Source organism: Phascolarctos cinereus, unplaced genomic scaffold (assembly GCF_003287225.1).
Source record: "Phascolarctos cinereus isolate Bilbo 61053 unplaced genomic scaffold, phaCin_HiC Scaffold_726;HRSCAF=1367, whole genome shotgun sequence".
NCBI lineage: Eukaryota > Metazoa > Chordata > Mammalia > Diprotodontia > Phascolarctidae > Phascolarctos > Phascolarctos cinereus.
The window spans coordinates 173,359,644-173,384,252 of record NW_027556098.1 but is presented as its reverse complement, the minus strand read 5'-3'; the positions used below and the strand labels follow the sequence as shown (position 1 = coordinate 173,384,252).

The window sequence follows — 24,609 nt, the reverse complement described above, 5'->3', positions numbered from 1 at the left end:
TTGCTCTGTGTATTTAGGATCAGAATTATTCATGAAAGAGTTGGGGGCTAGTGGTTTTCAAAGTGAAGGTCTTCTGTTAATTATACCCCAGCAAGGACTTAATGCCTGGAGTTTGAGAAGGGCAAAGGTTTCATCTGCAGCATGCCTTACATCAAGAGAGTTTGCAAAAAGGCCAGTCTAAACTTGCCTGGCAGAGGTAGATGAAGCAGACTATCTTACTTTGAGTTGATGCATCACTTTGAGGAAAAAAGAGGTTGGGCTCATGACTTTTTCCACTAGCATTAATTTTTACTTACCCAGGATGTTCATTTAAGGTATATAATGATGGAGCTCTTTTGGGATCTGTAGTCTATAAATGATGATCTTACATTGCCTGGGCAAGTTACTTAACCCTGTTTGCCTCAGTTTCTTCATCTGTAAAATGAGCTGGAGAAGGAAATGGCAAACTACGCTGGTATCTTTGCCTTGAAAACCCCAAATTTCGACTCGTGGAGAGTCAAAATGACTTAAGAATGACTGAACAACAACACACCACATTCCCATAGAAACTTCGTCGTGAAAGCCTGCAGGTCTGGGCAGTAAGCCTTGGGAGGTGCCTCTTTCTTAGGGGGAAGGTCACACATGCTGAATGACTGCCCTGTGGATTTGCACAATATAGCAGAAAGGAAATATAGCAGAGCACTGTGACTCAAATCATAGAACAAATGATTTCTTCCGTTTTAAGTGGCAAGATTGTTATGTAGGTCTCATTCATTTATTCAACAAATATTTACTGAGTGGTTACCTTGCTCAAACCACTATGGTAAATGCTCTGAGATTAGATTAGATGTTACCTACCCTCAAAGAACTCACAATCTAGTGTGGGAGATGACATACATAAACACAAGACAGATGTGATCATGGCTCCCTCAGCAAGTCAACCCCTAAACCTTTTTTTTTTTTAAATAAGAACTTTGGGTTCATGCTGTAGGCTCAAAGACGAAAACAAGAACCTAATGCTAGTGGTTCCTGTATTTCTCCTCAGCTGCCTCAAAATGAACACATCTGGTTTGCTCTGGTGCCTCTGGGATCCACTGGAATCAGGCAGGGGGTGGGGGGGATGGGCAGGCAGCAGAGCACAATAACATCTGAGGATTTACAGCTGTAGTGTCTCTCCTGGTATCGTGTCACCTTAGGTAAGCATTTTCCTTTAATTTTCTAAATAGTTATCTCCTTTGAGCTTTTTCTTGTTCAGACGAAGGATGTTGCTAAAGTGTTGTTTGTTTTTTAACTAACTCCACTGTTGGGTCATAAGGCTCTGTGTCTATGTGATGGTGTTAGCTTTAGCTGGAGAATTGAGAGGGAGGTGTCTTAGCTAGTTATGACTTAACTGAACCAGATGGTCACGGCCACGGTAGTTAGATTTTCTGTGTTTCATTTTGCCCATCTGAAAGAGGGTTTATGATAAGTTGCTTTGTAACACAAGGAAAATAAGGAGTAATTTTTAATAAGAGGCCAAAAATGAATCAGTGAAAAGTGTCTATTACCTTAGGTAGGGCTTTGCCCAGGTATGCTTGAAGCTGTGGGAAGACTGTATGCCTCCATTGCTGCTTTTCCCTATACCAGCCAGGATCTTACACCAAGAAGCCACTAACACCTTGCCTCCAAGAGTATTTGGGGTTTGACTGAATTCATGCTTGTCACACCCTTTGTACAGCTGTGATCCTAGTGAGGAGTCATTAGTTGAGTGAGAAGGGATCGATTAGGACAGAAAGTTATGGATTATGTTACCATTCATATTCCTTTCCGGCTTGGGGGGAGGAAGGAAGGTTGTCTCTGATATAGCTTCTTCTTGTTCAGTTGTGTCTAACTTTTCGAGACCCTGTTTAGGGTTTTCTTGGCAAAGATACTGGAGTAGTTTGCCATTTCCTTCTCCAGCTCATTTTATAGATGAGGAAATTGAGGTAAAGAGGGTTAAGTGACTCTCTCAGGGTCATATAGCCAGTGAGTATCTGAGGCCAGATTTGAACTCAGGTCTTCCTAACTCCAGGCCCAGCGCTCTATCTACTGAGTCATCTAGCTATCTCTTGATATACCTTAGGTTGTGCTGATAAGGCACCCTTGTGTCTGAGGTTACTTACGTGAGCTGACACTCTTTTTATATAGTCATGGAATCACAGATCTATAGAATCTTAAGGTTGGAAGGAAGACTTATTAAATGGTATTGGGAGAATAATTAATACTGAGAGACTCACATTTCATATCAGTGTAAGAGAAAGCAAAAAAGCCAGTCTAGCTGGAATATAGAACACCCGAGGAGTTGAGTAGAAGTAAGTCAAGAAAGATGAGCTAGGAATAGCTTTAAGTGCTAAACAAGAGGAAATTTGTATTTAATCCTAGAACCAGTAAGGAGCCCCTGAAACTTTTTGAGCTGACATTGGGGGTTTAGGCAGACGGGGAGTTAAGGGTGGTGGTAGTGACATGGTCAGATCTGTGTATTAGGAATATCAACTTGGCAGCTGTGTGGAGGTTAGATCGGAGAGGGGAGAGTGAGCAAGAAGGAAGAATTAAGGATGGTGCCTAGGTGTGAACCAGGGAGAGTAAAAGGATAGGGATGAAGGAAGAAAGTTAGAAGAAGGGTGGGTTTAGTGGATGCTTTGAATTTGAGATGCTTATGGGATGCTGTATGTGGAGATGGTCAGCAGATAGTTGGTGATATGGGTCTGGAGCTCACGAGAGGGGAAGGCTGGATATGTGGATTTGTGAGTCAGTTCTACAGAGCTGATAATTGAATCTTGGGAGCTGGTGAGATCGCCAAGTGAGAGTTCAGGGAGAAGAGGGCCCAGGACAGAGTCGTGTAAATATGCACACATAGGAGCTAGAACATAGAGATTGAGGAGTGCTAAGACAGGTAGAAGGGAAAACCAAGGAGGGTAGAGGAAAGCAGTGTCATAGAGTTCAAAGGGTGAGAGAGACTATCCAGGATGAGGGGCTAGTTGAAAGTGTTAGAAGTTTCTGAGAAGTCTAGAGGGGACTGAGAAAAGGCTATGGGATTTAGCAGTTGAATTGTGGATAACCTTGAAGAGGGCACTTTGAGTTGAGAGATGAGGTCAAAAGTCACATGGCAAGGGGTTGAGAGCAGAACAGAATATAAGAAAGTGGACAATATTAAGATGAGATAGTTCTTTCTAGAAGTTTGGTTGTGAAAATGAGGAGACAGATATAGAAGATAATGCCTTGAAGGGATTATAGGGTCAGGTGAAGGGGTTTTTTTAGGGGGGGAGATCTGGGTATGTTCATAGGTGGCAGAGAAAGAGCCAGTAGTTAAAAATGATCAAATCACTGTAATCAGAGGAATGCTGTAGATAGAGTTTACCTAGATTCTTGCAAAGCAATTGATAAAATCTTATATTGTCCTTCTGGAAGGGATAGAGAGGTGGGTCAGACAGTTTAGATAATTGTGAAGCTGCCCAAATGGCTAGACCTGAAGAGCAGGCAGTAATGTCCTGATGTCAACTTGGGAATTTTCAGTGGAGTGCCCCAACCAGAGGACCTTTGCTGTTTATAATATTTTTATCAATGACTTGGATAAAGCACAGATGGCAAACTTATCATATTTGTAAATGACAGATCTGGTAGGGATAGCTAGAATTACATAATAAAGTCAAGAATTGAAAAGATCTGGACAAGATACAACATTAAACCAAATCTTAGTAAGATGAAATTTAATGATAAAATCTTATACTTGGAGTTAAAAAAAATCAACCTCACAGGTACATGATGGGGAAAGCTTGAATAAAGGACGTTCATCTGAAAAAATCGGAAAATCTCTGCAAGAATCAGCAATTTAATCTAGTGGCCAGGAAAGTGAATATGGTCTTAGACTGCTTGAAGAGAGACAGAGAATGTCCCAGAGGAGTGTTTTCTCTGCTCTGGCCAGGTCACATCTTGGATATTTTGTTCAGTTCTAAGCAACACATTTTAGGAAATACATAAGCAATCCAAAATGTGTCAAGAAGGGAATGGGGTGGCAGCTAGGTGGCACAGTGTATAAAGCACTGGACCTGAAGTCAGGAGGACCTGAGTTCAAATCTTGCCTCAGACCAAACACTTGACACTGGGCAAGTCAATTAACCCCAACTGCTGAAAAATAAAAAACTACAAAAAAAAAAGGGAAGGGGGTCATTAGAATGGTGAGGGCTGGCCGTGTGAGGATCAGTTGCAGAAACCAGAGATTTTAACTTAGATAAAAAAGATGGCTTGCGGGAGACAGGATTGCTCTCTTCAAGGGCTATTGAAAGGAAGAGCAGTAGATTGGAGTTGTTCTGTGTGGTCCCTGAGGGCAGCACTGAAACCAGTGGGTGGAAGTAAAGGATACTGATTTAAGGTCACTGTAAGGAGAAACTTTGTACTGGTGAGAGGTCTCCTAAAGTAGAATGGACCACTTTGGGAAGTAGTAGATTCACTTTTACTGGAGATCTTAAGCAAAGACTTGATAACCATTTGAGTATATTGTAGGAGGCCTCTTGTTCAGGTATGAGTTGGATGAGATGGCTTGTGAGGTCCTTTTCAACAATGTGATTCTTTGAATCTGTGTTTTTGTCTTTTTAAGTAAATCACTTTAAAAAAAAAGATTTCATCTGTATAGAGAACTCTGGGTATAAAAACTTATTCCATCGATGAAGACAGTAACACTATCTTATAGTCCTTAGACAAAGTAGGACATAGTTTTCTGAAAATAGGTGTATTGGATTCTGATAAAGGTCTGCTTCCTCTTTTGTTTTGGGTGTGAATAAGTAATACGTAGGATTGGCAGCTAGATTCGGGGCCATCTCTGTCATTGGTTTCCTTTTGAAACACTGCTAGAGTTGTAAGAAGTGTCCATGTCGACGGTTTCATTTTAGTTTAATATCTAGATGAGTCATCATTAGCTTAACACCGCAGATAGGATGTTTAAGATTATATCTGATGAATGGTACAAGAGTTGATTGCTGGACTGACATCCACTTTATTGATCACCCTTGTGTCAGGCTGTTGCTGTATATACTTAGAATTTTGGGGAATTTAACATGACTCTTAGTGTATCTGAATCAGTGCAGTCACTAGTTATGTCATAAGATTTCTACTGCTTTCAATTTTGAATTCTCATGTTCACTGTAATTCATACTTCCCCACCCCTGCCATCCTCTTCCTAAAATTTACAAACACAAGTCTGACCACTTTGGCTTACGATCAACAGCTGTATGCTGTTGGTGATGACCCTATGAATCTGACTTAAAGACACTCATGCAAATAAACTACTTTCCTCATGTCTTCTGTGCCATTATCATAATGAGCCTCTATTATTGTAATTTTTTAATATTTTGTAATTTGTTTTAGAAATATTTTTATTAATAAATTTTCTTTTAACTTCCTTTGACAGTGTTATTGAAATACGGAAACATAACAAAAGAACAAAAAGGCAAACCAAATGAAAACAATTACAGAAAACAGAAAAGAGGGGTACAAATGCTTGTGCAGATAGCTGTACACTTCTGTTACTTACTGATTGATTATTAAGCAAAAACTGCTCATGTTAACTTTCACAACGTAGTAACACAGTTGTCTGATGAATTTAAAATGGATTTTGTTGGTGTGCAATGTGTTTATTTCCACAGTTGTAATCATCTGAGGCAGACAGGGTATAGTGGAGAGAGGGGCTGGCCTCAGACTTGGGTTCAAGTCTTGCCTCTGATACATGTTAGCTCTGTGACTGTTGGCAAATCACTTAACCTCTCAATATCCCAAACAATTTTCTGAGAATAAAAAGTTGATGGGAATAGAAAAAAATTTGATAAATAAAATAAAAATTTTATTTTATAAATAAAAAATTGATGGGAATTTCTGTGTAGGGAATTCTCTACAGTTGAATTCACAAGTTCAGATCAAAAGCAAAAGAAGTTTCTGTAATAACTTGTTCTTTTAGATCTGCTTTCTTCATTCTTTATTACTTTTTAGGACTTCATAGGTTTCTTTGAATTCCTTATGTTTATCATTTTTAAAGCACAGATACTGCCATTTCCTTCTCCAGCTCATTTTACAGATGAGGAAAGTGAGGCAAACAGGGTTAAGTGACTTGCCTAGGGTCACACAGCTAGTAAGTGTCTGAGGTCATATTTGAACTCCTGACTCGAGGCCTGACACTCCATCCAATGTACTACCTAGTTGCCTCATATCCTCATATAATTTATTCAACCACTCCCCAGCTGTTGGGCACATTACTTCTATTATTTTGCTGTTCTAGTGTACTTTGAAGTAGTTTACAAAGTGGTAGTAAATGATGCTGTTACTTATATCATCTTATCTGGTAGAATAACTCTACAAGGAAGGTGGAACAGGTATTATTCTCTACTCACCTCCTCCCCACTTCTCTCCCCCCTCCCCATTTTATACATGGTGAAACTGAAGGTCAGAGAGGTGATTTGGACGATGTCCCATAAGGAGCAAGTAGCAGAGCCAGGACCAGAACATTTTGTCTTCTGACTCTGAGACCAGAGTTCTTTTTGCTACTTCGTGATGCCCCTTTTTGTATGATCTTATGGTATAGTTTGCTGATTTTTTTCTGATGACGGTAGAGTTAAGAATTAGAAAATGGAATTGCAAACTTCCTGGTGATCCTTTCTTGCTCAGATGTGGGTTATGAATAAAGCAAGACGTGACATGAGAGACAGACTTATCAGAGCAAAGATGACCAACAGTTCTTGTATCTTCATAAGTCCTTTCTCTTACTTTATTTATGTGGTGTGTTCTCCTGCTGGCAGAGGATGACCTCCCCTTCCATAGTGAGAAATATAAAATAGATCTGACAGAGACCAGTAGCCTCATGTGAAGTTGAATGGTGTAGAGGAATCATCTTCCTAGGACCTGAGCCCTTCCAGAGGAGCTGGTAGGTAGGGTGAAGTTTGGACTGCATTGTTGATTTGGACGTTCTAAACTTTCTCTACCTTCTGTCTATTCCCTGACTGATTTTCTCTCCTCCATCACCAGTCCCTTGTAACAAATTGCCCCAGCCACCTCATGTGGCTTCACTGTTATGTGGATGGAATTCAGTGAATTAGGACTTTTGTCCTATGTCCATCTCCTACTCTGTCTGCATGCCCTACCCATTCTTCTTTGGTTTTGGTAAAGGGGGGGATGGGAGGACAGGAGGACCTAGACTTGTAATTTCATAAATGTGGGGAACTTCTAATATGGTGAGTCTTCTGTCCCTGTAGATTGGCAACTCATCTTTGACCAAATGGCTTGTTCACGGGCACACAATCACATGCCCAAGGGGGAACTCGAACCCTCTTCTTGACTCCAAAGCTGGCACTATCACTCACTTTTTCACAATGCTTAAATAAAGTTTCCAGTTCATTTGAGAAGACAGATGAGAATTTCAAGGCTATCTAGTCAGTGCTTTTGAATATGAAATTGTTAGGCTTCATTGGATTGCATTTAGGATTGTCACCCCAATGTCAACATATAATTGATTGCTGTACGTTCTCTTGAAGTTGACTTTAAACTTTTCTTTGTTTTTATTTTGAAGGTTGAAAAAAGGCAGCAGAATGTTTTATCCATTGGAATTCAAACTGATAGCTATGTTTCTGGGTAAGTAGAAGCAGAGGGTATAAAGGTGATACTTCATTTCTTATAAATCTTGTTCAATTTCTTCTAAAACCAGTTTTGTTTTCAGTTCTCCTCATCTTTTGAGAAGGAAACAATAATTTTGCTCTTTGTTATTTTGTTGAGAAATTTGTCCTAAAATACATTGGACCAATTCTTTTTTGGAATGATGTTTCAGTCTCTATTCCATGAAGAGTCAAGTAACCTACTTCTTATTGGATATTCTTATTGGATATATGACAGTATTCAGGGAGATGGCATGATATATACAGTGGAAAGTATGCTGATCTTGCTGTCAGCAGACCTAAGTTTGAATATTTGCTCTAATACTTATTATTGATGTGACTTTGGATAAATTATTTAACCTTTTTGAGCTTCAGTTTTCTTATCTGTAAATGGAAATAATAATTCTTAAATTATTTATTCTTCAAGGTTATTGGAAGAAAGTGATTTGTGAACTTAAATCTCTCTATATACATATACACATATATTAGCATTATTGTTATTGTTTTTAAAGCACTAATTTTTAAGCTGTGGCAGTCTAATTTTTTTTCAGAAGTGTAGGCTGGAGAAGGTACTGAAGTTGATGGAAAAAGTAATAATCTTGGTCTAGATTCTTAAATCTGATCTCTAAAAATGGTTTTAGAGATGGTGTGGGTGAGGAACCTTGGGTCCCACTAGTCTTAATCTTTTCTTCCTTTTTCGTTCTTTTTTTTCCAATTTGCTTCATGGCTTTGCAGGGAGAGAGAATGCCTTTGCTCCATATCCTCCCTCCTTGATGCCCAGGTCTTGAGTATGTGTATGTGTTTGCGTATGTGTATGAATGCTTCTTGCTTTCTGAAGTTATGAAAACTGGGCCATTATCTGACTTAGTATGTCACCCACAGCAGAAGCCTTCACCTTTGGATGTGAGGCACAACCATATCCAAACATGAAGGTTATGCCTTAGAGAATGTGTGTGTCAGGGAAACGGATCTAGGGGGGCATTTGGGTGTGTTTCCAGTGACCTGTGGGAAAACCTGAGGCTTTCGAACTATTTTGGCTGGGCATGGAGGAGCAGTGGCCTGAACCCTATGAAATTCTGCCTGCTGTTCTGGTTTTGCCTAGCCTACTTCTGGGGAGGTAGCTCCCATCCAAGGTGAGAAGTATCTTTTTCTCTGCAGTTGCTTACTAAGATTTTTCTGTAAAAGTTCATCCCTCAGTCTCAAGTTTTGTCTCTGGCTTTTCTCCTGCTACTGTTAACCTTTGGTAGATCTTAACTTAAATACTTTAGATAGGCCACTCTTTAAGAGAGCCAAGGCGGAGGGAGCAGCAAAGCCCAGCTCTCATACAACTCCTACAGCAAGGATTGATCAGGAAATGCAAGGAGAACTACAGTTAGTTCATTTTGCCAGCCCAGGTCCATACAAAGAGACAAGCAGAAACCTTTGGGATCTAAGGAAGCAATCCAGACAGAAAAGCCCAGCCTAGCAGTAAAGTTGCCAGAAGATTTTCAGTTTCCGGACGAAGGGTGAGCCTGGAAGACTTAGAACCTGATGCACTCTGTGCTAGGGACCTGGAACAGGGTCTAACCCAAGAAACATGGAACCTGCAGCTATGTTACTTTGACCCCAAACCAGGGCTCTGACGGGGAAGGCAGCTATCAGGGCATACTTTGGATCAAACCATTCCATGTAGATTACCCTGGCAGTTAGGAGGCATCTTTACCATGGTGCCCATCACCCAGACACTAAGATAATACAAGACAGTACCAAAGAAGGCCTCACCATGCCATCCAGAGGTACACACATCCAGAGGTGACACCAACTCAAAGTCCCAGTTCATGAAGTAAGGCTGGAGAAATGACTAAACAGAAGAAAATAAAAATTAAGAGATGTTGTGGAGGGACAGACACTCAGGAAATAAATCCAGAAGAAGAAAATAACCATATTACCTACAAGTAAAGCTTGAAAGAAATTTAGAGATGCGCCACAAGCTATGCTGGAATTCCTAGAAAAAATGAAGCAAAGAATTAAAAAATGATACCAGAACTGAAATGAGAGCTCTGTAGCACTGACAGCGTAATATAGGAGGAAAACAAATGCTGTTGATCAGAGGTGTCAGTCATACAGTCTGTGGACCACATGTGACCCACAACACTCCTGAGTTTGGACCGAACCAGATTAAAATGTAATTGGAGTATGTTTGGCAAAATAAACAAAAATACAATAAACCATGGATAATAGTACCTTGAAACTAAGCCAATATGCAGCCTACAGGGATCCTTATGCATAGTTCAGTGGCTTCTGTTTCTATTTGAATTTGACATTATGACTATCGATTGTTCCCTTAAAGCAGTATTAAAAATTAGTTTCTTAGATATTTGCTTTAGAAGCAGCCACTCTTGTACTTCTCAAACTCATTCCAAATGTTAATCAGTTGGTTAGCTTAAAGCCTTCCCTGCTGGTAGAGATGTTTGATTCCTTTCAAAAGAATTCTATCATGTTTAGATGTTGGGGTCCCTGCTGCTGGGGAGGAAGTTAAATATCTCTTCTCAGGGAGAAGATCCTGGATGAAAAGATTGGCATATTGATTTTGTTTATTCTCATGTGGCTTTGTTTGGCTTTTCTTTGAGCTGAACTGAGCAGGATCTATATCTAGTTATAACCTAGTCTATGTCTTTGTGCCTGTGTTACTCTCCTTTCCCTCCCTTGCATTTCTTCCCTGACCTTATTCATTTGTAGACATATTGGGTTGTGAAATCCGAAATATCCACTTATCTAATAAGGTTCTCTGTCATTGGCCTTGAAATACTCTGTGCAGTTTATGATGCACATAGGGGGAAGACAACAGGCTGGGAAGTCAGTGGCTGAGGAAGGGTAAACAAAAGGCTGAGTCAGGAAAGAGCGTGTATGCTTGGCCAGGTAGCAAAGAGTCCTATGATCTATCCTGAAGCCAGAATCAGCCAGCAAGTCATAACTTTTTAAAAGAATAGGGGTTAAAAAAACCAAAAAAACCCCGTGATTTGGCTTTTTTAGATTAAGGAACCAGTGCTTTTTGACCAAGAGCAAGACTTGTAATTTTCCACTTCCTGTTTATTAGATGTGGCCACATAAGTAGGTGATCAGAAAGTTGGGTTTCCCCTGTTTTCTCTTAGCACACGCAAGGGACGGGAGAGAGTGTTTAAGGGCAGCAGCTAGGAGTTTTATTATGTAAGTCTGTCAGTTGGCATTTTATGATTTATTCAAGTCCATCAAGTCTCTTTTAAATGCCTGCTGTGTGTAGAGCATTGTGCTAGATGCTGGGGGATGTATCATGTATAGCTAGAAGCTGTAACCTGCCTTCATGAAGCTTGTAAGTCCATAGGATACACATATAAATAAGTAACTAATATGAAATTTGCATAACTAATACAAATAACTAATATAAATAACATGTAAAAAGTAATATGCAATATTGCATGAGTGCATATGAGAAGCACAAGCACAGTGCTTGCATAAATATTATGGCACATTTCTTTTCACTTAACCCAGATTGGGTGACTATCTTCTATAGGAAGTAATTGTTAATCCTTTTTAATTCTAGTGCCTTTATTCTGATAATTATTTTCTATTTATCTTGTACATAGCTTGTTTGTACTTAATTATTTGCTTATTGTCTCCCTGATTAGATTTTTTCCCCTTATCTGACCTTAAATTTAAAAAAAAAATGTTTTTATTGAAATCTTTTGTTTCTGACATCACCATAATATCCCATGTATCCCAGAGAGCCATCTCATATGTCAAATAGCATTTTTTTTGGAGAGGAAAAAAAGTCAGTATAATTGACTGAAAAATTGGGAAAAAACCCATGAAGTATGCAATGTGTGATGTCTGTAGACCTCCCACCACCACAAAAGGGTAGTTTTGGTGTGTCCTCTCATATCTCTTCATTTGGTCCCATTTGATCTTTATAGTTTTTTAAATTTACTTTTGATTTTGTAGTATGCACTTATTCTATCTGCTGCTGTTTGTAGCCACTGTTTTTACTTTTTGTAGTTACTATATTGTTTTCTTGGCTCTGCTTCCTTCACTCTGCATCAGTTCATATAGATCTTTCAGTGCTTCTCTGTATTCATCACACACATCATTTCTCACAGCACAGTAATATTCCACTACATTCATGTACCACCAAAAATATGTGCTTCTCATATGCACTCACGCAATATTGCATATTACTTTTTACATGTTATTTATATTAGTTATTTATATTAGTTATGCAAATTTCATATTAGTTACTTATTTATATGTGTATCCTATGGACTTACAAGCTTCATGAAGGCAGGTTACAGCTTCTAGCTATATATGATACATGTGGTTATTTCCTAGTTTCCCAATGGATGGGCATCTACTTTGTTTGTAATTCTTAGCTACCACAAAAAAATGCTGCTGTAGATATTTTGGAGCATATGGGGACTTTTTTTCCCCTTATTGATGGCTTCCTTGGAGAATAGTCCCAGTAATAGAGTCTCTGGTTCAAAGGGTATAAACATTTTGGTCATTTTATTTCCATAATTTCAAACTCGGCTCCATCAACAATGTATTAGTGTGTCTTTCTTCGCATAAGCCCTTCAGCATTGACTGTTGCCATTTTTGGCAATTTTTGTCAATATGTGAGATGTGAGGTGAAACTTTAGGATTGTTTTGATTTGTATTTCTCTTATTATTAGTCATTTGGACCATTTTTTCCATGTGGTTGTATAATTTTCCTTTTGAGAACTGTTTGTTCATATCCTTTGACTATCTATTGGGTAATGGCTGTTAGTCTTACATATATTTATTGTTTATATATCTTGGATACCAAACTTTTATCAGAAAAATTTGATACAAAGATCTTTTCCCATTTGACCACTTTCCTTTTTATCGTAGATACATTAATGTTGTCTGTGCAGAAGCTTTTCATTTTTAAGTAATCAGAGTTATGTATTATATCTTTTGTAATTGCCTGCCTATTGTTTGATTAAGAATGCATCTCCTACCCATAACTGTGAGAGGTATATGATTTGTTTCTCTTCTAATTTTTTTTATTATGTGAACTTTCACATTGTGGTTGCGTACCCATTTAGAATGTATTGGTATGAGATATCGTTCTAAGCCTAATTTCTACCAGACTGCTTTCCAGTTTTCTTAGCATTTATTATCAAATAGTTTTTTCCCTAGATAACTTATGTTTTCCCCTTTATCAAACGCAGGGTTAATGATTTCTATTGTTTTGGAATCTCCCTTGCCTAGGCTGTTCCATTGATCCCTCTATTCTTTAACCAACACCAGGTAGTTTTGTATATTAGCATTTATGTAGTATATTAGCATTTATGTAGTATAATATAGTATAGTATAACATAGTATATTAGCATTTATGTAGTACCTACTATGTGTCAGGCACTGTGGTTCAGCGCTTTACCAAAATTACCTCACTTGATCCTCACAACAGCCCTGCAAGGTAGGAGTTATTACTCTCCCTATTTTGTAGTTGAGGAAACAGACAGAGACAAGTGACTTGCCCACATTTCACAGCTAGTAAGAGTCTGAGGCTGGATTTGAATTCAAGGATTCCTGGCCCAGCACTCTGTTTACCTTTCATTGTATCCTCAGTGCATATCATGCTATCTGGCACATAGCAGGTGCTTAACAAATGTTTACTGACTGACTGGAAAGTATTTCACTTAACCTTGTTGGCTCCATTTTTGTTTCAAATGACAGAGCTCTTCTTGGGAGGGAGGTATAGTGGAGTTGGTGGCAAACCTTTATTTCTCCTGATTAAGTTGTCTGTTTAAACTTTTTCTCCTTGCCCTTGAATTTTTTAGGTTGTGTGTGGGGTCTGGATGACATGGTTGTTTCTTCCCCCGAACTGCTGGCCCATGTGGGTGACTCAGCCCTACTGGGCTGTGTTTTACCGAGCGCTGTGAAGAAACAAGTGACTAAAGTGGACTGGATGTTCTCCTCGCAGGAGCGTGCCGAGGTAATGAGAAGGGGGGAAGCAGTGCCTGATAGGGATTCCTCCAGCTGAGGGTTACACGGCAGTGGGGACAGGAAGAGAGTTCGGTTGCTTAGGAAGGTGGCTCCCAATTTTACAACTTTGTGGAAAACAAAACCAGTACACCACATTTCTAGAATGGCATGGGTTCACAGATAGGAAAGGGAACTCATTGTAGTCTGACAAATAGAATAGCCTTTCTAGGCAGTACAGTGACTAGAATACTGGGCCGGGGGTCAGGAAAGCCTGAGTTTAAATTTGGCCTCAGGGTATAACCCTGGGAAGTAATTTAATCTCAGTTTCCTCAACTGTAAAATGGGTATAATGGTAACACCTACCTCCCAGGGTAGTCATGAAGATCAAGTGAGATAATATTTGCTAAGCACTTTGCATAGTGTCTGGCCCAGCGTAGGTGCTTAATAAATCTTTTTTTCCCTTCTCTTCTCCTATGGGATACTTTAGGGATTTGAATTTATTGACAGAATCCACAAATGCAGAAGTTCCTAGTTAACTCAGTGACCACTCTGGGGATAGTTACATTAGGGCCCAGATTTATAACACAGATTCTTATGACATATGCAAAATTTTGAAAGAGAACCACAAAGTAGAAGTCATGGCTGCAGGGTGTCTTGTCTTCATCTTCTCCCTTGAATTTTCTTTTTAGAAGAGTAGGGACCATTTGAAGGGGGGGGGCCAGGGAGAGAGAGAGAGAGAGAGAGAGAGAGAGAGAGAGAGAGAGAGGGGAGACAGAGAGAATGTGTGTGTGTGTGTGTGTGTGTGTGTGTAGGTATATAAGGGTGAGTTTGTAGATCTTAGTCAGGACAGACATTGGGGTGGTGTGTGTGTGCACAGGCCCCTGCAGACCTGGGGTGAGGGGTAAAGGTGAGAAAGGCTGGCCTGTGGCTTGGTGTATGCAGCCTCCCTTCTGTTAGAAGACCCTTCTGCTGGGGTAGGAGGAACAATGGTCCCTCCCAGATGGCTCATTAGCATGAGCATTTTCTTTTTTTGTTATTCTTAACTTGAGAAACATCAATAAACATGTCCATTTCAATATATAAAGAATAGAGACTGTGTGGTGTACTATATAGGGCAGTAGATTTGGAGTCAGGGAGACCTGGATTCAAATCCTATCTCAGATACTTATTTGCTGTGTGACCCTGGGCAAGTCACTTAATCTTTTTTGTACTTCAGTTTCCTCATCCCTAGAATGAAGGGGTTGAACTCAGTGGCCTTATAGCTCCTTTCTAGCTCTAAATATATGATCCTAAGGTTCTAAGATTGTATAGGAAATCTTTGATCTCTATTATGTATGGCTTGTTTTTTTTAAAAAATATATAATAAATTCATCGTACTAGTTTCAGAGTGATTTTGCTTGTCTGTGTCTTCCTCTAACTACTTTCTGTTCTCTTCTGGTATTTTAAAAATACTTCATGGAGACGCTTTTCTTTGTTTTGGCATCACTATCACTAGTCTCACTCTTCCTCCCAATACACCTCCACCACAAACATTTTTAAACCTTCCCTTATAACAAATAAGCACAGTTAAGTCCCACACATTCATGCCTTGGCCTTGTCCAAAAACGCGTCTGTGGTTTTGCCCCTCTAGACCGTCAGCTCTGTGTCCAGAGCTGGGAATCGCATTTGATCCCCAGTCAGTCCTCTGGAGTGATGGCATGGGCGTTTTCTCACATAACCACTGTGGTCACTTTGTTCAGAGGACCCAGGTTCTGTGGAAGCAGTTGAACGGGAGAGGGGTGAGGTTTAAGCTGGCTCTGTGATACTCAGGGGTCCTGAGTTCATTCCTTTTGTTCTTCCTGTGCCTCACTTTCTCATCTGATAGAAAGAGTGATCTAACTAGAGGACTGTAGGATTACAAGACACCAGGTATGGTGGGGATATTTTGGGGAAACCCTCTAGCAAAGAGAACGGCATTTTATACTTCCAGAGCAGAAGCTATCTTTGCAGTGGTTATGCACCTGCCTCACCAGAAAATATCATGTATTGTCTTAGATCAGGGTGGGGAATCTGCAGCCTTGAGGCCACATGTGGCCCTCTAGGTCCTCCAGTGCAGTCCTCTGACTGAATCCAAACCTCACAGAACAAATCCCCTTAATAAAAGGATTTGTTCTGTAAAATTTGGACTCAGTCAAAGGCCACACCTGAGGACCTTGAAGGCCTCATGTGGTCTCGAGGCTGCAGGTTCCCCACCCCTGTCTTAGACTGTAGGCAGCTGATGGGCAGGGGCAGAGGTTTATTTCAGTGCTAGATTCTGGACAGAGCCATGCATTAGGTGTATAATAAAAGTTTTCTGATGATAATTATTGATTATGCACAGACAGCAACAAGCATCTGTGCCTGTAAAATCCAAGACCTGGCACAGCTCATCTTTTGACTTTCTCTGACTCTGCATCACCTCCTAGGGGGAGTTTGTGCTGTATTACTTTGCCAACCTCAGTGTGCCTGTGGGGCACTTCAAGGACCGTGTGCACTTGGTGGGGAAAATCTCAGACAATGATGGCTCCATTTTGCTGCAGAATGTGAGAGAGGCTGATCAAGGAGTCTACACCTGTGAGATCCAGGTCCACAAAGAGAGCGCTGTTTTCAAGAAGACAACCATGCTGCGAGTAGTCCCAGCTAAGCTCACAAGTACGTGAATGCTTGGCCATGGGGAGAGCTTAACCTAAGGGGCAGGAGGCCTGGGGATAAGGGGCAAAATTTGACCAGTCAACCACACTGATGCCTTGCCCACTGTGCTGGGAAAAATTGAGTTGAGCCAGTGGATGGTGGTGGCAGGGGGAAAAGGTGGGAAAGATGGACAATGCAGGATCTCTCTTGGAAAGTGTTCACTATGATTAACAATAATGGTTGACATTTGTGTAGCGTTTGAAAATTGGCAAAGTACCTCATTTGATCTTGACAACCAACCTGTGAGGTGGGCACTATAGGTATTATTATTCAAAAAAGATCAACTTCATAAGTGTAAGATGGCAGAGACCCATGATTAGATAGCAGTTTGAAAAGTTTGGGGGGTTTTGGAGGATGCCAAACTCAATAGGAGACAACAGTGTGACACGGCAACCAAAAAAGCAAATACAATCTCAGGCTGCATTGAGAGAAACCTAGTGTCTAGGGCTAGGCTGTAGTCCTGCTCCTTCCTGGTGAGGTCCCATTCTGGGTACCACATTTTAGGAAGGACATTGATAAGCTGGAGAGTGCCTAGAGGCGCACAACTAGGATAGTGAAAGATCTTGAAATCGTGTCATTTGAGGATCTGTTGCAAGAAATGGGAATATTTTGCCTGGAGAAGAGAAGATTTAGGGGGGGATTTGATAGCTGTCTGCAAGAATTTGTAAAGGGTAATCCCATGGAAGAGGGATTATGGAATCCTTTTGTGTGGTCCTGTAGGCCAGAGTTGGGATAAATGGATAGAAATTGCAAATGAATAGATTTAGGTTGATGTACTGACCTTTTGACAATTAGAGCTATTACAGTAGAATGGGTTACCTTGAGAGACACTGATTCCCTTTCTGTAGAGGTCTTCAAACAGAGGCTAAAAAACCACTTATGAATATAGCAAGAGCTTTCTTCCTTCCTGGTTAATAGCACTGTCCGTAGACCCAGTAATATTAAGTTGTGACTGAAGAAAGGAGAAGTTAGGGATGAACATGGTAAGAAACACAATCTTCAGATTTAAGTCTTAATGCCATAGATTTAAGAATATTTAGACACAGTCCTGTTAGGAACAGAGTGGTCAGTACTGGAGAGCACAAGATTCTAAGTCTGTGGGAAGGCTTGAATAGCCTGGCAAGCCATTAAGAAAAGATGATGTTGACAGTGGTAGTAGAAAATTAACACCACCCCTCCCTTCTACTTCTAACCCATACTTTGGGGATGAGTAAGTAGGATTAGACTTTAGGTCCCAAACTGGTCAAGAACTACTGTCCTAATAATCTAATCTGGAGTGGAAGTCAGCCTACCTCCCTGTTCCTAGCTACTCATTAAATATTTGCTAAACTGCCTTGGAAATACCAGTGTCTGAACTCATAGCAAGCAAAGAGTATGATTCTTGAGGAAGAGAGTCTTAAGAAGTGTCTAATGCCAGCTCTCTTTACTGTTTGTGTCTGTCGTTAAGCACCGAAGCCCACAGACGCCTTCAGAACTGATGTGCTGAGTAACTATCAGCATGTGATCATCGTAGGGATTGTTTGCTTTACCATCATACTGCTTGCCATTCTGGGAGTGACCATGAGGAGGAGTCATCGCCACCACAGGTATAGGAACAGTCGTATTAGGCACTGAGATACTGAATGTTGGATGGATGCTGAACCTGCCTTGGGCCTTTCTCCCTCTTCTCCATTCTTGAGTAAAGAGCTCCTATTTAATAGCTGTTCTTTCTACTATTGAGTGACCACACATGGGGAAGAGTGACAAAGTCCTGAAAGCATCATCTTCTATTGGAAGGATCATTTAAAGTTTTGCCATCTCTTGATTAACTGACTATGAATTATCTGGTTGGTACTTTGATGTGGGTATGCCATGCTGGGTGGTCTTTTGCCAGCATTTCCTGCATCATGCAATTGATTACAAATTCTTCAGAAAGACCTTGAGAGTGTCCTTGTGACCACCATGTGAGCACCTTCCTTGCATGAGTTCTCTGTAAAATGGTATTTTAAGCAAACATACATTAAAGAAGGCACTGTGTTCTATGAGTGAAGCAGAATTGCAATAGCTCAAAAGAAAGGCTAGATGCACAAATTTAGAGAGATCTCCACCCCAAATGTTCATATGAACTATTTGTACCTGACTTGTGGTAGAGCATTCCAAGATCATATTGGTCTCTGATCAGCCACAGTCAGACACACTGTACCTTGACTCCAATATCATTGTGGTCCTCTTTGAGAATGAAGGACAACAACATCCATCTGGTTACTAATTATTATTGCCTCTATAGTCTTACTCTGAAGCTTCAACATGGAATGAAGGTGACTGAAAATTCTCACAGCTGGGTTAAAGTCTGAGCTATGGCAGGTTCTGCTGTGGTAGAAAGATTTATTTAGGTAAAGGCCTAGTGACAGAATGAGTCTGCTTTTCAAAGACCAGCCCAACTAAGTACAGAGAATTTCAGCACCAGAAGATAAATACAACTAAGATAATTCTGTTTTTGACACTTTGGTTATTGCCAAGTGAGTTTTAAAAGAGGAAGACATATGCTTATCAAAGGCATTCACCCCTGTAATGGAGGATGCTTTTGTTTCTTAAAAAAAAAAATGCGATCAGCAAAAATCTGCCTTCTCTCCCTCCCACTTCTTCCTCCCCTCAACCACCATTGAAAAAGAAAGAAAAATAACCCCTTCTCACAAACATGTCTAGTTAAGCAAAGCAAATATCTACATTGGCCATATCCCTCCCTGCAAAAACATTCATTTTTATATATGTATATACCTATATCTACATCTATATCTACACCTATATCTATATCTATATCTATATCTATATCTATATCTATATCTATATCTATATCTATATCTATATATATATATCTGTATCTGTATCTGTATCTGTATCTGTATCTGTATCTGTATCTATATCTATATCTATATCTATATCTATATCTATATCTATATCTCTACATCTATATACATCTATCTATCTATCTATCTATCTATCTATCTATCTATCTATCTATCTATCTATCCTCTTCAATCCTTTACCTTTCTATCAGGAGGTGGGTAGCAAATTTCATCATTAGTCCTCTGGAATTGCGTGGTTGGTCATTACACTGATCAGAATTCCCAATTCTTTAAACGTTGTTTGCCTTTATAATATTATTGCCATTATATGAATTGTTCTCCTGTTTCTGCTCATTCTACTTGGTATTAATTCATACAAATATTTCCAGGTTTTTCTGAAACTATCCGCTTCTTCATTTCTTACAGCACAATAGTATTCTATCATATCACATGTGTACATGATGTACATGATTATATGATATATACAATACAATGTACATGTACAAGTGTTCATTCCTATATGTACATGTAAACACAGCATACCTCTACATGTACACATACACACAACATACGTATATGTACATATACCTACATACACACATGTGTGTGTATATATATATATATATATATATATATATATATATATATATATACATATGCATACCATCATAAATATATGTATGTGTATATGTGTGTATCTATGTCTATATATCTTATTCAGCCATTTCCCAATTCATGAGCATCCTCCCACCCCCAGCCTTCCAATTCTTTGCTTCCACAGAGCTATATTTTTGTAAATCTTTAAAGTTGGTCTTTCTTAGGACTAATCCTTCCTTTAATCTACCTTCCCTCTCATTCTGCCTTCTCTTTTTGTCTTGTTTTTCTGTTGAGTGAGATGTATTTCTGTACCCAGTTGTGTGTTTGTTTTTCCTTCCTTTGACCAGTTCAATTGAGAATGTGTTAGCTGTTCCCTCCACCCCTTCTTCCTTATTTTTATAGAATCCTACCATCCATACCCCAGTTATGTGACATAAGTTCCCCTAACTTTCCTCTCCTTTTTCCTCTCTACTGTATTCCTCTTCCTCTCCCTTTCTATGATCTTTAAGATCATCAGTAGGGGCAGCTAGGTGGCACGGTGGATAGAGCACCAGCCCTGGAGTCAGGAGGACCTGAGTTCAAATCCGGCCTTAGACACTTAACACTTACTAGCTGTGTGACCTTGGGCAAGTCACTTAACTCCATTGCCTAGCCCCCCCCCCAAAAAAAAAGATCATCAGTAGAAACACTCCCAGGCATTCTGTCTTAGACTCCCCCTATGCCCTCTGATGATGATAGGATTCTGATGAGACATACATATCATCTCATATTTGAATGTAAACATTTTGTCTTTTTTAGTTCCTTATGATTGTTTGTTCATGTTTACTTTTTTGCATTTCTCTTGACTTCCGTGTTTCTACTTCATATTTTCTATGTAGCTCTGGTCTTTTCATTGGGAATGCTTGGAAGTCCTCTATTTTATTAAAGGTCTATTTTTTCCCTATGGAATTATATTCAATTTTGTTGAGAAAGATATTTATGGCCCTAAGCCTATGTAGCCTTTGCCTTCTGGAATATTGTATTCCAAGCTCTGGCTTCTGTATAGTAGTAGTTGCTAAATGCTATATGATCCTGACTATAGCTCCTTGGTATCTGAAATCTTTCTTTCTGGCTTCTTGAAGTATTTTTTCTTTTGACCTGGAATCTCTGGATTTTGGCTATGATCTTCCTTTCATTTTGGAGTTCCTTTCAGGAGGTGACCAGTGGATTCTTTCTGTTTCCACTTAGTTCTCTGGGTCTAGAGGCAGTGCAGTGAATAGAGTGCCCGACCTGGACTCAAAAACACCTAAGTTCAAATGCAGCCTCAGATGCTTTCTAGTTGTATGACGCTGGGCAACTTACTTGACATCTGTCTGCCTTAGTTTGCCTCTGTGTAGAGTGGGAATAATAATAGCACCTACCTCCCAGGGTTATTATGAGAACCAAATAAGATAAGATTTGCAGACCTTAAAGTGCTATATAAAACCTAGTGATGATGATGAAGAAGAAGAGGAAGAGAAAGAGATGATGATAATCTGGGTAGTTTTCTTTCATGATTTATTGAAATCTGATTTCAGAGCTCTTTTTTCTTTTTTTTTCTTTTTTGGTCATGACTTTCAGGTAGTCCAGTGGTTCTTAAATCACCTCTCCCTGGTCTGTGTTCTGGGACAGTTTTTGTTATGATATATCTTAGATTTCCTTCTGTTTTTTTTTCCACTTTTTTTGACTTTGTTTTCTTTCTTATTGTCCCATGGAATCATTAACTTCTATTTGGTCCATTCTGATTTTCAAGGAGTTTATTTCTTGGGTAAGGGTTTATACTTCTTGTGCTAACCTATTAATTCTTTCTACTTCTTTCATTCATAGCCCTCATTTCTTAATTTTTTCCTCTAAATCTCATTTCATTTATTAAAAACCATTGCTAAACGCTTTTAAAAAACTTTTGCTTTGTCTCTTCTAGGAATTCTAGTTAACTTTGTACTTAAATTGTGTTTTTTCTTTGAGATTTTTCAGTCATTTTTTCTTTCTGGCTCTATATTTTGAGCATCCCTGTAACCCAATGAAGTAGCTTTTTGTGGTGGGGTTATTTTTTTGTTTACTCATTTTCCCAGCTTGTTTCCTGACTCTGGGCTTTACATGAGGGCTGTGCACACTTTTGGAGTGAATTTCTGAGCTGGTCCTCTTGGTGCTTTCTTGGGGTACTCAATGTTGTGTTATTCCAAGATCCAGGTCAGGCTTGGAAACCTGCAAACTTTTGGTGTCCCCAAAATGGTGTGATCCATGGCAGAGTCTGATTATGAGCTCTGCTGGTGGGCTTGCAGTTTTTGGAATTTCAGTAGATTAGTTCTGAATTGAGCTACTATCAGCCATTTAGAAAGTTCTGTTAGTGCAGTGATGGAGCTATAGTCTTCCCTTTGGTCTGGGATTCCCACCCTTTTTATTCTATCACAGGCTTTATACTGGGCTAGAAGCTGAAGCTGAGACCCCACTCACCCCTGGGGTCCAAGCCACACAGGTGCTACTTGCTTCTGAACTGGCTCCTTGATCAGAACACACCTGAAGACCCTTACCCACTCTTCTCCCTGGAGCACCATGCTTAGGCACAGTTCCCCTCCTCAGTTTGTCCTGGAGCTACAATTCAGAACTAAGCAGTGACAGAGGTGCCAGTTGGCACCTGTTCATGTGCCCTCTACAAATTTAGGCTCCTCTCTGCTGGATACAGGATCTCTTCTTCTTTTTCTTTTTTTTAAAAAATTAATCTATTTTTAGTTTTCAACAATCACTTCCATAAGCTTTTGAGTTTTAAATTTTCTCCTCCTCTGTCCTCACTTTGCTCCCCAAGGGCGTGCAATCTGATATAGGCTCTGCATATGCATTCCCATTAAACATATTTTCACATTAGTCATGTTGTAAAGAAGAATTGGAACCAATAGGAGAAACCACAAGAAAGAAGAAACAAAACAGGAGAAAAAAAAAAGAGCAGATAGTATGCTTTGATCTGCATTCAAACTCCATAGCTCTTTCTTTGGATGTGGATAGCATTTTCTTTTTGTTGTTGTTGTTGTTTGTTTTTTGTTTTTAGGCAGTTGGGGTTAAGTGACTTGCCCAGGGTCACACAGCTAGTAAGTGTCAAATGTTTGGTCTGAGGCTGGATTTGAACTCAGGTACTTCTGACTTCAGGGCCAGTGCTCTATCCACTGTGCCACCTAGCTGCCCCATCATTTTCCATCATGATAGCATTTTCCATCATAAGACCTTTGGAGATGTCTTAGGTCCTTGAATTGCTGAAAAGGACCAAGTCTATCAACGTTAGACATCGCACAACGTGGCTGTTATTGTGTACAACGTTCTCCTGGTTCTGCTCACCTCACTCAGCATCAGTCCATACAAGTCCTTCCAGGTTTTTCTGAAGTTTGCTTGCTCATCATTTCTTATAGCACGGTAATATTCCCTTACATTCATATGTGGGATCTCTTCTTGCTCTGGTGCACAGACTCACCCTGCTCTGGGATGTTCCATATGGTGTGCACCCACCCATAACCCGTTTCCCATGTCCACAGAGCGCTCTGTTTACTTGTTTTGACTTGGGCTGGAAAAATGACTCGATATGCTTTTGTCTTGCATTTCTTGATCATCATTTGGTCTGGTGTATTTTCTGGATCTTTTTGGAGAAGTTGTAGGAATGAGTAGAATGCAGCTCACTGTACTTCTGCCTGCTACTCTGCTGTGTTGGCTCAGAGGATGCTTTTCAAAGCATTCACATGGAAGATGCATCTGTTTGTTGATGATGTGCTGATTTTCTCAAGTTCCGGAACAATATGGGTCCTCAAAGGAGATGCAGGATTATTCAAAAGAAATGGGCCTACTGATCCATATGAGAAACACTAAATGGATAAAAAAATACCTGTTATCCAGACAATGTTATACAGTTAGAAGGCTAATTCCATCACCATATATAACTGTGACGTGTACTACAGAGGAACAGTGAGTTGGACCTAGAATTGATGAAGAGGAAGAAAGGGAAATTACATGTGGGAAATTGCAAGATGATTTATAATACCAAGCTACTCTCTAGCACAAAAACACATTTTAAAAAATATGTGCCATCTTGGTTTTGGTGTTTGATTGCAAGTCTTAGAATACCACAATCTCTGCAGGCAACCCAAAGTCAGTGGAGAGATGCGTGGTGGGTACAAGTAGGTTGTGATCTTGCAAGATGATTTTCAAGCAAGAAAAGGTGTGAAGGATATCATTCAAGGCAAATATGTTTGTAAAAGAGGGTGGGCTAGTTGTGGTGAGAGCAAGGAGCAAGAGATGGACAACCTGAGAGGAAGGCAGACTTTCAGCACGTGAGCAAAAACCTTACAGGATGAGGTGTGGATGGGCTGTGATCTGTGCTGATGGAGCCCTGCCTAGAATCACAGATTCACTGAAATATTGAAGTCATTATTCGTGACAGTTATTAATGCCAGACTCTCATTGTTTCGACATTTGTCCCACTTATAGGATGTGTGTGCCCCATCCCTAATTTGGTGATGTGTATACAGGTTCTGTATTTCCAGCTATGAACTCCCTTCTAATCTCCAGACCCGCCTCTCCAACAACCTAATGCCTATCATCGTTTGGATGTTTCATTGCCGTCTTAAATCCAGTGAGCTCATTATCTTTACCCATAAACCAACTTCTTCATCTTTTTTTTCTTTAAATTCTGACCGTGGCACCTCCATTTATTCTGTTTTCCACATTTGAAGTCTTGGGGCTTCTATTTTTATTATTTTTCTATTTTATTTTAAAAATCTAATCATTTATCAAGTTCTATCAGAGGCAGTTAGTTGACCCAGTGGATAGAGTGATATGCCTGGAGTCAGCAAGACTTGAGTTCTAATCTTGCCTCAGATACTTACTAGCTA

At 39.8% G+C, this 24,609-nt stretch overlaps 1 protein-coding gene across 2 annotated transcripts in view; it reads left to right on the top strand.

The window, feature by feature from the left end:
• The first annotated feature begins 92 nt into the window (after positions 1-92).
• Positions 93-24,609, top strand: part of JAML (junction adhesion molecule like) — a 32,516-nt gene continuing 7,999 nt past the window's right edge. Inside the window, exons 1-6 of one of the 2 annotated variants that reach the window (XM_020984770.2) lie at positions 93-1,175; positions 6,780-6,904; positions 7,547-7,608; positions 13,445-13,599; positions 16,034-16,259; positions 17,746-17,884. In XM_020984770.2, coding sequence (XP_020840429.1) covers positions 7,566-7,608; positions 13,445-13,599; positions 16,034-16,259; positions 17,746-17,884 — 563 coding nt within the window. In that variant the 5' untranslated portion in view covers positions 93-1,175; positions 6,780-6,904; positions 7,547-7,565. The remainder of the gene's footprint in view (positions 1,176-6,779; positions 6,905-7,546; positions 7,609-13,444; positions 13,600-16,033; positions 16,260-17,745; positions 17,885-24,609) is intronic. The other variant, XM_020984772.2, reaches the window with a different exon arrangement.